The sequence below is a fragment of the Natator depressus genome, unplaced genomic scaffold (assembly GCF_965152275.1).
Source record: "Natator depressus isolate rNatDep1 unplaced genomic scaffold, rNatDep2.hap1 scaffold_35, whole genome shotgun sequence".
Lineage (NCBI taxonomy): Eukaryota > Metazoa > Chordata > Testudines > Cheloniidae > Natator > Natator depressus.
Genome location: NW_027439787.1, coordinates 532,625 through 545,426, shown reverse-complemented (window position 1 = coordinate 545,426; position 12,802 = coordinate 532,625). Strand labels below are relative to the sequence as shown.

Sequence of the window (12,802 nt, the reverse complement as noted above, 5' to 3'; positions counted from 1 at the left end):
CATCTTGATCCCAAAAGTTTTATGTCATGGGGTCAGTCTCATGGTGACAGATGAGCGATGCCTTAGGGATGAAGGGGCGAGGTCCCAGGGTTGAAATCAAATAACTGCACTTAGCCCCAGGGTGGTTTGGCCTAATGGCCAGGGTCAAAAGGGCTGCCCTCCCACGCAGTGCTGTGTGGCCCAACAACCAGAGTCAGTGCGGCCACCCTCTCTGTCCAGGGCTGTGTGGCCCAATGACCAGAGACCGCGCGGCCGTCCTCTCCGTCGGGTCTGTGTGGCTCAACGACCAGAGTCCGTGCAGCTGTCCTCTCCATCGGGGTTGTGTGGCCCAATGCGCAGAGTCCATACGGCTATCCTTTCTCTCACGCCTGTGTGGCCCGATGGCAAAAGACAATAGGGCTACTCTCTCCCTCAGTGCTGTGTGGCCCAACGGCCAGAGTCAATATAGCTGCCCTTCAGTGCAGGGCTCTTTGGCTGAGAATTCAGAGGCAAGATGGTTGCCCCTCCTCTTGGGGCTGTGCAATCTAGTGGCACAATGGGAAGGTGGGCAGCCACCCAAGGATGGATGGCGGCCAGGACAGGGGGACCCAGGCCCTCCTTACTCCACCGGGTCCTAGCCCAGGGCCTTGTCCATGGCCAATGTGTTTGCCATTGAGTCAGTGTGGATCCAACACTGGGGATGACAATGGCTAGTTCACCCAGGTTACTTCCTAGAAGATGTCTCTAGGCCATGGGCTGGGGGGTCTCTGGGTTTCCGGCGTAGGAAACTCCCAGAGACTCTAATCTCCCTTGCATGTCTGCAGGCACCCAGGGACGCGGCTGGGTCTCGGCGCCTCGGGGCTCTGCAGTCAGGGGCTTCAGCTGCTTCTGGACTGGAGCCTACAGTGTGCATCCTCCATTTTCAGCGGTCTGCCTAGCCTGAGCTGAGCTTCTCCCTTTCACACTGGTGCTCCAGTTGGAGCATGTCCGGCAGGGCTGGGGAGGGGCTTGGCTTTCTCCACCTAGACTATGGGGTTCTGTGTGGCTGGTTCAGCCCGGCACATGCTGCTCGGCCTCTTCTGTCTCCTCCTTCCCATGCAAAGCTGCTTTGCCGTCTCACAAGAGATGGGATCAGTGGTGGGCTAAATTGGCTCCTGTTGGCCTCTCGATGTCTGGAAGAGGGAGAAAGGGCAGGAACACAAATGAGAAGAACAAAACCTTCAAGCAGGGTAGTTTTCCACGGCACAACCCCACCCCACTTTGCTGATGCTCATTGGCAACTTCCCTGAGAGCTGGCATTTCTTAAAGAGAGCACCCAACCCCTCGCAACCTCCGCTACCCTGTGGGCTGGCAATGGTTAACGGGAGTCTGGGAGAATTTCTCCTCTCTCCGCCTGGCTCTGATGAGTGGGGGAACCACATGCGAGAAGCTGTGTGAATGTAGGGCTCTGTGCAGTGGGATGAGATGTCCTCCATGGTGCCCAAAGGTGGGGTTGTCCTGCCTTTGCAGTGACTTCCTTCTAGTGAGAGAGATTTCAGAGATCAGCTCCAGGGTTCTGCCCCGTAACAGTGTTTGGGAATGGGGCAGAAGTGAGGCAATGGTGCACTCAGGAAAGGAGTAGGGCTAAGGGGGGCCCAGGCTGCAGCCACTAAACCCCTGCGTGCTGCGTTGTGGCCGGGCCAGCTCTGCCTGGCTGGGGTGGGGGCGAGGCGGCTCCACGTGCTGCCATTCCCCTCTCCCCCCAGCCACATCACCGCGACGAGAACCGCACCGGGAACCTCTGTCCCGGGGGCTGATCTTGCCTGTAGGCTGTGCCCCCGCCGCAGCTCCCATTGGCCGGGAATCATTAATACGGCCCTTGCCCTACTCCCCATCCTGTTCCACTCCTGCTCTTGACTCCTGACTCCAGCTCCAACCCTTGGCTCCCCTTGGCTCGACCTCCACCAGTCTGACCACTAGGCCCCAGCACCACTGCTCCAACCACTGGGCCCAACCAGCCGTGCTTTGGCTTCTGACACCAGCGATATGGAGGAGTCGTTCACCTCACTGCTTTCCATGTGTATGGCCCTGCCTTGGTCAGCGCTGGTTTTCATCTGCCATGGTGCTGCCCAGTGACATGGCTTTCTTCAATCCCTTTGAACTTCTTCCAAGTCTTCTCTAGGCCTGACTAATCGACATAATTTTGGGTCATCTGCTGATATCCACCTCGTTGTTCAGCCCCGGTTCCAAACATAAGAACATAAGAAAGGCCACCCTGGGCCAGACCAAAGGTCCATCTAGCCCGGTATCCTGTCTTCTGACAGTGCCCAATGCCAGGTGCCCCAGAGGGAATGAAGGGACAGGCAACCATCTAGTGATCAGTCCCCTGTCCCCCATTCCCAGCTTCTGGCAAACAGAGTCTAGGGACACCAAAAAGTTGAGAAGCCTCTGTTGTATTTACCATAGCAGGACAAAGAGCTCTTCAGTGTCGGTCCCGGTTCCCTAGTCGAATGCAGAACCCAACATGAGATTTCCAAGCTTCTGCAACCATTTATAATGTCTGTTGAGGATGTACCACGTGGTCCTGTCCGATTTCAAAGGCACATTCGTGAAAAGCTGAAACCAAGAGGAAATGGGTTGAAAACCCCACGGTGCTGATGTGACTGGCCCCTAGGAAACCTCCCCTTCCGATGGCCATTGCCCCCTGCTATTCGCTCCCCAAGATTCTAAGGGCACAAGAACAACCACTCTGCTCCTCCCAAAATAGCCCTGGACAGAGAGGAGACCCCATTCTTGCCTAACTTCCCCCTCTGCTGGCAGACACTCCTCCACACACCCGTACACACAGACGGCTGGGGGCACTTGTTCTTTGGATGGAACAGGCAAGTGACAGCGGCAGCCACGTTAAACCATCCAACATTTAGGCCGAGATCCACAAAGGGATTTCGGCTCCTAACGTCTCCTGAAATCCTTTGTGGCCCTGTGCCTTCATTCCTGAAGAGCTCACAGGGAAAAGTGTTTCCCATGTGCCCTCATGGGATTTCCTAGGAGCTGATAACCAATCTCGGAGTGAAGGTCCCTGGCCTGCAATCACTCCATTCCAGGGAGGGCAGGTGATGAATCTTTCCCTACAGAGGGGAATCGTCATCATCATCATCATCATCCTGAATAACAAGAGCCCTTTTCAATTCGGTCAGGCCTTCCTTTAGAGACTTTCTGACCTTGATGAAGACAGTCTCCCCACACAGCTCTAAGCCTACGTCTACACTAGGAGCTAGGGATGGAATTCCCCTGCTCCCGTGCACAGATTGTGGGACCTTGATGAAAGCTCGCGTGACCACCCTTCTTCCTTCAACGCTGTCCTTAGACTGAGAGGGACACATGCAAAGCTGTGTTCAGGCCCTGTGCTGCACCCCTGTGCTTCCCACAGAGGCCCAAACACACAGAGGTATTTCCTTACCTTCATACAGGCGGGAGATGCCATCTTCATTCACGGTTTCAGACAACAAATCGCAGTAATGGTGGATAGTATTTCCTAGACATACAATGAATACAATGGGTCTCATGGCTTTTCAGATCCTTCGCTGAAAACTGCTAATGATGCAGCCATTCCCCCAAGACACCCTTGGGAAATTCCAGACATTCCTTACATCTGTTCACAAAGCACGTTCGAGAAAGCATCAGACGCCCAGAAGTTACTGAGAGGCTGATTTCCAAAGGAGATTGAATTCACATCCTGCTGGTTTCCCCTAGGCACAGCCAAAGAGTTGTTGTGGGCGGGTGAAGTTGGTGCAGTCGATTCAGCTAAGTTGCTCCCTTCATCTTGGAATACATGTTAATTCACACACACACCCCATTTTAGGATTCTGGTGCTGTTGGAGGGAACAGAGCAGCCGTCCAGAAAAGGGCTCTGAAGGAAACATTGAGAAAAGATCCAGTGAATTTGCTCTGCTTACCAATGAATCGGGCTGCTGAATGTCTTATTGTTGTCTGTGAGCTTTCCAGGTACTGTAAGGCCTGGAACAGGAATTTGGGGATGTGGCTCTCGTTGTTCTGCATCTAGGAAGAAAGAAGGAAGAAATGCACAATATAGAAATGACATGTTCTTTCCACAGCGAATAGTCCAGGAAAGCCAAAGCATATAGCCAGGCCATGGCAACCGCCAATATGAACCCAACACCAGAGCAGCACCCCTCTGAAGTTCCCATTGTGTTCTCCAGAACCTCAGCTTTCATTGGAAAAGACAAAAGTTTGAAGGTCGGAGAATTGTGGAGAAAAATGTCAACAATGTGAATGGATTGTAACTCCTGCCGAAATGAGCCAGCAGAGAGCCTGGAACGGAGTCCTGCAGCCCGACCGAAGCGGATGGGTACTCAGGGTGTGGGGTTAGAAAGGTCTTCCTCAGGTTGCCATTCAGCACTCTCAAGGCACAAGGAATTCACCTACCAAGCAGATCCAGACACACTTCAAGAGCTGTGAGGAGCCATCCCAGGCCATGCTGCGGAAGAGCGTCTTCAAATGAGTCCACCTGAGGAACACTGCGCAGCGGAAGAGCGTCAGTTTACATGACTGCAAGAGAAGAGGAGACCAAGAGGGTTCTCCCTGAGAGAGGGATAGTCTGGGGGACATGGAACCTTCCCCGTCCCTTGTTCTCCTGCTTTTCCTGCCAGTGGAGATTCCTGTAATTTGTTCTGCACAGGAGTGTGCTGAGGAGAGGAAAGGGAGAGTTGGCTGGAGAGAGCCAGAGCTGTCCTGTCCTTTGGATGGTTTGGGGCGGTTGCCCAGGGCCCCGTGCTTTGGGGGGCCCCGCACTTCAGGGGGACGCAGGCCCTGGGCCATGCCGGGGCCAGCAGCAGTACTCCCGGCCCCGCTACGCTATGCCCCTCCTCTTTCCCAGGAGAAGGCTTTTCTTCCCAATTGGGCTGTGTGCTGTGAGGATGGATGAGGCACTTAGCTCCAGCATGGAGTGAAGCAGGGAGGAGAAGACTCCACTTGGGCAAGGGGCTCTGGCGATGAATGGAGTGGGGGCCCCAGGGGATCCTGGCTCTTTGCTCTTAAGGCAATAATGACAGTGGCACTTACCAGTTTCACACTCTCCTCCTGGTCTTCAAGATGCAGCAGCAGGGGGAGCAAGCAGTGGATGATTTCCTGCTGCACCAAGGGTTTGTCGGGGTCCTGCACCCTGCTCACCACCTTGCCAAGCAGTACAATGGCAGCTGAGCGCACACTGCCCTTCTCCTGGCAATGACACACAGGGGGTGGGGACCCCCGGTTACAGCCAGGCAGCATCAGAGCATAACGCCACTGAGTGGTAATGCGCACGCTGCTCCGGTTCCCCCGTGTGAACTACCTTGGCTGGCGGGAGCAGGGAGGCCGCCAGGCCAGCGCCATAGACATCTTGTGCAGGGCCTGAGACCCTGTGCGGGACAGTGCAGCCCAGGGTGTCCCAGAGGCCGTTTCTGTCTGGAGAGCACAGAATCCTGGAACCCGAGAAGATGAGGGGAGAGGGCAGGAAGGCTGCTGGAGACTGGTGTGGGGAAGGGGAGAAGCAGCTGCTGGAGCCTGGCAGGGACTGGCTGCTCCAAAAGACAGCATTTCTTTTGCTCTTGGGTGCCCCTGAGAGCCGGGCCATTCCCGACCCACCTCTTTCCTGCTGAGAATCCCCACCTCTTTGGGAGCCTGTGTTCTCCAGACAGCTGGTCATCTGCCCAGTGCCAGGCCCCCTCTCCCCCAGGCCAGGCTGCAGCAGGGGCTGGGAGCATGGCACTGAGCTTGAGCTTTGGAGAGAAGAGCTCTGACAGGGAGGTGGCTCAGCAGGAGATTCCCCACCCATGGCGGGGGCACTCCTTGGAGGCTCCATGGCAGGCCTGAGGGGCGGGAGGAAGGGGATGGGGAGAGAGAGACAAGGGCATCAGAGACAGGTGGAGGGGGGGGAGTGGGCTTCTTTGAGGGGGTTCCAAGCCTTACATCATCAATGAAGGGGAGAAGGCTGACTGCAATATCCTGGGAGATGGAGCCAAGCCCCTCCCTGTTGAGGAGGTGGATGATGTCTGCAGCTTTATGCATGGCCTCCAGAACACGCCCTCCATCCCTGTCACAAAAGACGGCCAGGATTGCTGGCAGCTGGGCCCGTAAGAATTGCACCTGCCGGAATGAAGAAGGCAGCTCATTACTTTCCCAGGTGACAGCCTGGAGCACATGCTGGACCACTGCCACCGACGAGAAACCACGGAGGGCACAGCCCCCCAACGGGGCAGAAAGTCATTCTCCTCTCACTCTGTGCCAGTTGCTCACTGTCACCTTTGTCTTTGCTCACCCCGCCTCCCCCATTGCATCCCATCTGCAATCAGGGCTCAGCTCACGGGAGCAGGGAGCACGGCATGCCTTGATTTGCTCCCAAAGCACCTCCACCATTTGAGGGCTGTCTTTTAAACAAGAAGGCTTGTGTGTGGCTCTCCCTCTCATTTCTGAGCTATTTGATGGACATTGGCTTCCTGGGTCCCCTGGGCAATCCCCGGCTCTCACCTTTTCTGGCTGGAACACAATACTGCCAAGGCCTCGCAGACTGAGCCTCCGTATGATGGAATTTGCATCTTTGGTCCAGTCCATGAGCTGTGCCTGGAGGACTGATCTTGTCAGGATGGTGTCAATGGAAGGACTCTAGAGAAACTGGCAAGAGCCAAATGAAGATCAGGTTGAGGAGCAGAGGTCTTATTGTGGGGTCTGTTCCCTGGACAGTCATCTTTCCCAAAGGGCCACTTCCTCCTATGCAAAGTCTCTGGTGAGTAGGGAGCCAATTGCTGCTGTTTCAGTTGGTTCCTTCCCCAAATTTAGACTAATGCACAAGTCACAAATAAGCCCCCAGGGAAAGGGGAATCTCCAGACCTCATTGAGTGCCATGGAGAGAGCCGTGGGGCAGAAGAAAAGCAGAAGCCCAGGAAAAGGTGAGGAGAGAAGCATGGCCTTGGGGCACTGGAGAAACATGGCTTCTTGTCCCATAACCCCATCTAGGCACATCCAGCCAGGAGCAATCTCACCCTGTCTCTCCCTCCCTCTCTTTGCCATGCCCGCAACCATCCATGTGCGGAGAGGAGCTAGCTGGCGGTAGGGCTGCTAAGCTGCTGACAATGTAGCCTAGAGCTTGCTGTCCTGAGCTGCTCTCCAGAAAGCCCACTTCTGCCTGTCAACTCATGAATCTCACCTCAGTGCAGAAAGCCAGGGCGATAGTTCTCTGCTCCTCCTCCTTCCCACTCTGGACGATGGAGATTGCCTCTCTGAAAACTGCAGGGAGCTGAGGGTTCTCAAACTCAATCATGGCTCTGGAACATGGAACAGAAAGTCCCTTTTGATTCTCAAGGGGGAGAGAGCGTTCAGCTCAAGTTGCTGGGCTGAGCTGGCAGCCTAGAACTGAGGAGTATTTCACACGGAAATCCCATTCCCAAGAGAGACCCAAAGAAGAGGAAACTTTGAGCTCCAACCTTGCAATCAGGCCAACCCCCTGCGAGTAGTGATATCGGGAGGCTATCATGTCCCAACCCCGATGAAAGTGGATGCTGGCAAATTCCTTCCAGTAGCCGGGCATGGAGAAAAGCGTCTTCACAGCCTCCACTGAGGTGCTAAAAACAAAAACAAACAAACAAACACACAAAAAAGAGTGTCAAGCAATGAGATCAGCCCCAAGCATGGCAAATCTGCACAAGTCCTGAGACACCCAGCATGCTCAGCAGTAGCTAGCCTCCCCAAGGATCGATCCAGTGTGATACCCTGTCTACACTGCAGTTTCACTGAGTTTGGAACCAGTTAGGGACCCTGTAGCTTCTTCAGATGGTTGGTGTCATCACTCACGATGGTTGAATACTTGATTCTTTACTGTGACAGGTAACAGGACTCAAGCGGGCATGTGGGTCCAGATCCTTTGTTGGTGGAATCGAGCAAAGCTCGATCAGTTTAAGCCACCTGAGGTTTCTTCTGGCGCTCTCTCTTTCCCGTGCAGATGGAAGCCCCTAACTGTGCCCACAGAACCAGATGAACTGGTCCCTCTTCCTCCTGTCTGCCTGTGAGGCTGACGCCCTGCGGTGCCTGTCCCCATGTGCTGCCGGTGTGGCTCTGTCCGCGTTCGGGGAGAGAGGCCCACGGATTTGCTCAGCAGGCACTGAGGAAAGCACTGACCCTTTGGCGGGTGGCAGACGTGGATGGATGCACAAACATGGCTGCTGCCTGAGTGTGTAGGGAAAGCAGCTGGCCTGTGGATGGCGTCAGATGAGCGAGTGTGACTCACAAGAATGCACGGCTCTCAACCCTTTTCCCTCAAGAGAGACCTGCTCCCAACTGAGCCTGGGCTAACGACAGCACCCGAACAACTGATGGCCATGAACAGCCCCCATGTGTTTAGCCGAAGAAATCTGTTCTTCCTTTTCCTTTCAGTCATTACCTTAGGGGGCTGAGGCAGCTGGATCCCTCCTCGGGGCTGGATGTCTGCCTGGCCATGTAGGTCCCGGGCAAGTGCAGATCCAGCACATACTGCACTTGCCTGACGCAGAGAATGAGCAGCTGGGGATACATTTGCAGGATGGCGTCTCGGTATCCCCGTAGGAAAAGGAGCTCATAAATGGTCTTCATTGCCTGGAGGGGGGAAAGAATTTCACTCAGCTCTCCCAATCTGCCACCTGCCCCCATTGCCATTCACGATTGTCCTTTTGTCATGTCTCCTTTCCTCTCCAGCGTATTACAAAACAGTATTGGCTTCTGAGAGGGGTGGGGACATTTGGAGGCTCCTGAACCTTCCCCCATTCCTGGAACGGAAGCAGGATGGAAGGATGAGAAGATTCTGGATGAGGTTATTCCCCATTATTTCTTTTTCTGGTGCAGAGCCTGTGCTTTGGCTTTCCAGCCATGACTGGAAGGGCTGAAACCATCCTGAGGAGATCCGTTCTCCTAGGCCCAGTCTTTCTGGCCCAGTCAAAAGTACTGGACTTCTCAGGATGCCATGTTGGGAAGATTTCTAGCCACAGTTTATAGAGCCAGAAAGCTGGAGACTTCCAAGAGACACCTGAACTGCACCAGCTCACTAAAGGGCCATCTGGAGCAGAAGACAACTGAGCCAGGGTACCAGCAGATAAACCACTTCAGATGTGTAACTTTGACCTGGGGGAAACTTTACTGACACCTCTTTGGTTTGATTGGAAGTGGCGAGGACACACTAAGGCCTGGTCTACACTCCAGAGTTAGGTCAACGCAAGGCCGCTCACTCTGCATCCCCCTAAGGATGGAATTTCCTTCCCGTCGTCAGAACTGCCCCTTGGTGCCAAATTCGTAACTCCACCTCCACAAGTGGCAGAGAGTCCAGGTCGATGCAGTTAGGTCGATGCAGCGTCAGCGCAGACACCGCGTCGCTTTCGTCAACTGGCTTTCAGGAGCCTTCCCACAATGCCCCACCCTGACCCTACAATCAAGACAAGCCCTTCTGGTGAGGACGTGCACTGCCGACACAAGCAGCAAAGTGCGGACACACACCAGGGATGGAATCGCTGTGGCAGCTGTCTGCCCATTTAAGTTAGGTCGGCTTCAGCGTGTGGTGGAGCCATGGCCTGAAGCTAAGAAGAGGTGAAACTTGCACACACACACAGATGCACCATATTCCCTGTGCCTCTGGCGGGTTCGCAAGGTGACATCTCAAATCTCACTTACAGCCAGAGACACATGGCTGCTCTTCTCCTCCCGGTGTCTCTGCTGGAGCTTGTCCAGCAGCTGCTGCAGCACCTCCCTGGTGAGCTGTGGTTCTTCACCCAAGGCCTTCCACGACTCAATGGCACATCTGCAAATTCAGAAACACACGTCAGAGCTTTCCTGCTTGGCCATCTCTTGCCCTCCCCAGGGAGAGGCTTGGAATACCAGAGGAAACAGCCACTGGTGCAGGGAGGCTAAGGCAGGGCAAGTCCCTTCAGAGAAAGTTGTATTATTCCTTTCCCCTCATGGGTTCTTGCTTCTAAAGCTAACCCACTCTTTCCAAGACAGTGACCATGTACTGACCACAGAATGACCACCAAACTGTGACCCGCAGACTGTGTAAAATTCTGCTCTGTTACACTTGGGTCAGTCCCGAAAAACTTGCCTGACATCATTGGAGTTACTCTGGCTGTTTGGGGGTCTAACGGAGAGCCAGCGTTTGGCCAAGTGTCTCTTAGCAGCTCAATTCTACTGCAGTGTGGTGGACAGGGTCAGAGAGTGAGTCAGCACATGGCCTGATCTGAGAAGATTCAAGAGCTTGGAAGAGGAGATTGTAAAGCCCAATGTGACAGAGATGGAAGGAAAGTAGGACTGAAATCCCCCTCCTCCATTCTTGCGGATCTAAGTCCTGCTGGTCCCCGCAGGCATCTGCAGAGGAAGACTGCAGATGGATCCAAAAGACTTCCAGTCATTTGACTTCCAAGTTTGGTGAGGAAGGTCGGAGGTGGTAGTCAAGCCCTAGGACATTGAGAACTAGGTTGGACAACTCAAGAGCAAATGGCCTGGAAGCAAGGTCTTCAGGAAGCTTGACTGAACTTCTGTGCCAATGCTGCCGAGTTTCTGTGACTTCTGAGCACAGCCCCTGGAAAGCACTGTGGCTGTTCCAAGAAATTCAGACCTGATTCTGAAATTCAGAAAGGTTTACAAATCAAACACTCAAAGAAATCTTAAAACCAACACTCTATTCCTCTGATAACTGAATTGGGTAAGAAGTTCCATTTCTTTCCTGCTGCTCTTCAATTTGCTCTGCAGTGTGACACAAATTTCGCTCAGGTCAGTGCAGAACTGCATTGCAGAAGATGCCAAGGAAAGCTGGACTTTTGACCTCTGGCTAGGGTTCAGTTGGGTTTCATGGCCCCGAGGCACATGGGGGTTGTGTTACAAACCCCTCAGCTGGCTGACCCTTCCAAGTGATCAGCAATAACCAGCAGGACTGAAAGTTAACAATCTATTGAGGTGGAAAGAGGCACTCCCCCCTCTCAGAGCTATTAATGCTGGCTGTCTGCTCGCTGCACTGCATTTAGGCTCTGGTCATGTGGGGAGGATTTTTTGTTGATTTTATTTTATTTTATTTTGCATCAATAAGGGCTGGAAATGTCTGTCTTAAGAGATTGACCTCTGCCCCACAGCTCTATAAGGATGAGTGTATTTTGTCACCAATTCCTCAGCCCTGGAATAACTGGGGGGTCTGACGACAGATAAGAATCCTGCACTGGTCTCCAGGGGATAGACAGATGGGCCTCATGGGCCTTTTCCATCTCTGCCTTCTCTCCTGCAGTAAGGAGCAGCCAGACCTCATGAGCCAGGGATGTTGAGTGAGCCCCCAAATCATTGATTGGCCCTGTACTGGATCTGAGGGGACGTGGGGTGACCCATAGAAATCAGGACAATGCTGGAATTCTCCAGAAAAGTGGCATGTCTCCATCCCGGGGAGTGTAGGAGGAGGGGTTGGCTCCTCAGTGGCTGGGCCTGGCCATCTCCTCTTAGGAAGCGTGGACAGCTCTCTGCACAGCAGGAAACTCCCTCCAAGTGTGTGAGCCCCACGGACCCCTCCCGGCCTGTGGCCTGGCAGTAGGAGCAGGAAGAGAACTACTGGACTGAGGAGATAACAAAGCAGCTCCCTACCTGTGCGATGAGAGCGTGTGAGCCACACAGGTTAGAACCACGTCCTGGGGGTGGGAGCAAGCCAGCAAGGCCATGGCCCTGAGCACTGCTCTTCTGGCTCTGGGATCACAGCTGTTGTCGAGCCAGATTAAGATCCCTCCCACCACGTCTCCAACCTGGAAGAATGCCAGAAAGTTGAGGGATGGATTTATCAATGAGTGGCCTCCTCCCAGGGAAGCCCTCCTGGCAGCCCTGCAAGCCTCCTCTGACCTCGGTTGCCCATCTTGGCTGCTCCCTAAGAGGCTTTGACAAGTCCAGGAATCCCAGTCTTCCTGAGGTCTGGGTTAGCACCTTCAAGCTCCAAAACACGCACAAAACCTTAGAGTGGGCACAGTCCTAACTCCCCTGATGTCCCAGGGCCTTCCCTGCCGTAGCAAACGGTTCTCAGCCCTGCTCTCAAAGGCTTCCCTCCAGGAGCCTTTCCTCCATCTCTGCAACTTCCTTTTAGCTCTTTCTTGCACAATCCGTTCCTCCAGACCAGTGGTTCTCAACCTAGGTTCCATTGTGGGGCACATCCAATCCGGCCTGTTTGTCCCTGAGGATGTCCCAAAGGGGCGCAGCTCTGTGCTGAGCGGGCCACAGGTTGAGAAGCACTGCTCCAGACCCAGCTGGTTCTACTGATGTATCCCACAGCCCATGGCAGAGATGGGATGCAGGGCTAGTTGGGTGGGGCTAGCCAGCTCCCGGCCCCAGCCCTAAGGAGAACCTCCATACTGTGGGATTTTAAAATCTTCCGCGACAAATCTTGAAGCCAGGTCTCTAACCTCGGGTTCATGCTATGGCACTTAGAAGAGCAGTGTAGACAAGGTGACTTGGGCTGGAGCCCAGGCTCTGAAGGCACCCTCACCCCCAGGCTTCAGAGATCAAGTTCCAGCCCCAGCCCAGAAGAGTCTGCATTGCTGTTTTGGCCCCTCAGTGCCAGCCCTGGGAGCCCAAGTCCATCGGGCCAGGCTTTCAGGCTCCTGCTGCAGAGTTTGCAACACAAGTAGACAGACCCTAAAGGGACAAGCCACCCCCTAGGACTCTTCCGTGAGGAATTGGTCATTGCTCTTTCCTCTCTCGAAGAAGGAGCAGGAGCTACAAGGCGGGTGGCTGGATTCTGTTGACCTGTTCTGCTAGCAGGAGTTAGAGCCCTGCACAAATCAATCTGCTGATTGAGGGGCCATTTGTTAAC

General features: G+C 54.2%; 2 protein-coding genes across 2 annotated transcripts; both read right to left on the bottom strand.

Moving 5' to 3' along the window:
• Positions 1 to 792: 792 nt before the first annotated feature.
• LOC141980416 (maestro heat-like repeat family member 5) lies at positions 793 to 7,996 on the bottom strand. Its single transcript, XM_074941649.1, has 10 exons — positions 7,437 to 7,996; positions 7,160 to 7,277; positions 6,484 to 6,627; positions 5,926 to 6,102; positions 5,041 to 5,196; positions 4,405 to 4,527; positions 3,915 to 4,017; positions 3,419 to 3,493; positions 2,420 to 2,574; positions 793 to 1,151 (listed from the first exon to the last, which is right to left on the bottom strand). The coding sequence occupies exons 3-9, from the start codon at positions 6,565 to 6,567 to the stop codon at positions 2,510 to 2,512; spliced, it is 783 nt and encodes a 260-aa protein (XP_074797750.1). The 5' UTR covers positions 6,568 to 6,627; positions 7,160 to 7,277; positions 7,437 to 7,996; the 3' UTR covers positions 793 to 1,151; positions 2,420 to 2,509.
• LOC141980413 (maestro heat-like repeat family member 5) lies at positions 7,142 to 11,879 on the bottom strand. The gene is made up of 5 exons (XM_074941645.1): positions 11,590 to 11,879; positions 9,646 to 9,772; positions 8,390 to 8,580; positions 7,437 to 7,574; positions 7,142 to 7,277 (listed from the first exon to the last, which is right to left on the bottom strand). The coding sequence occupies exons 1-5, from the start codon at positions 11,661 to 11,663 to the stop codon at positions 7,142 to 7,144; spliced, it is 666 nt and encodes a 221-aa protein (XP_074797746.1). The 5' UTR covers positions 11,664 to 11,879.
• Positions 11,880 to 12,802: the final 923 nt, after the last annotated feature.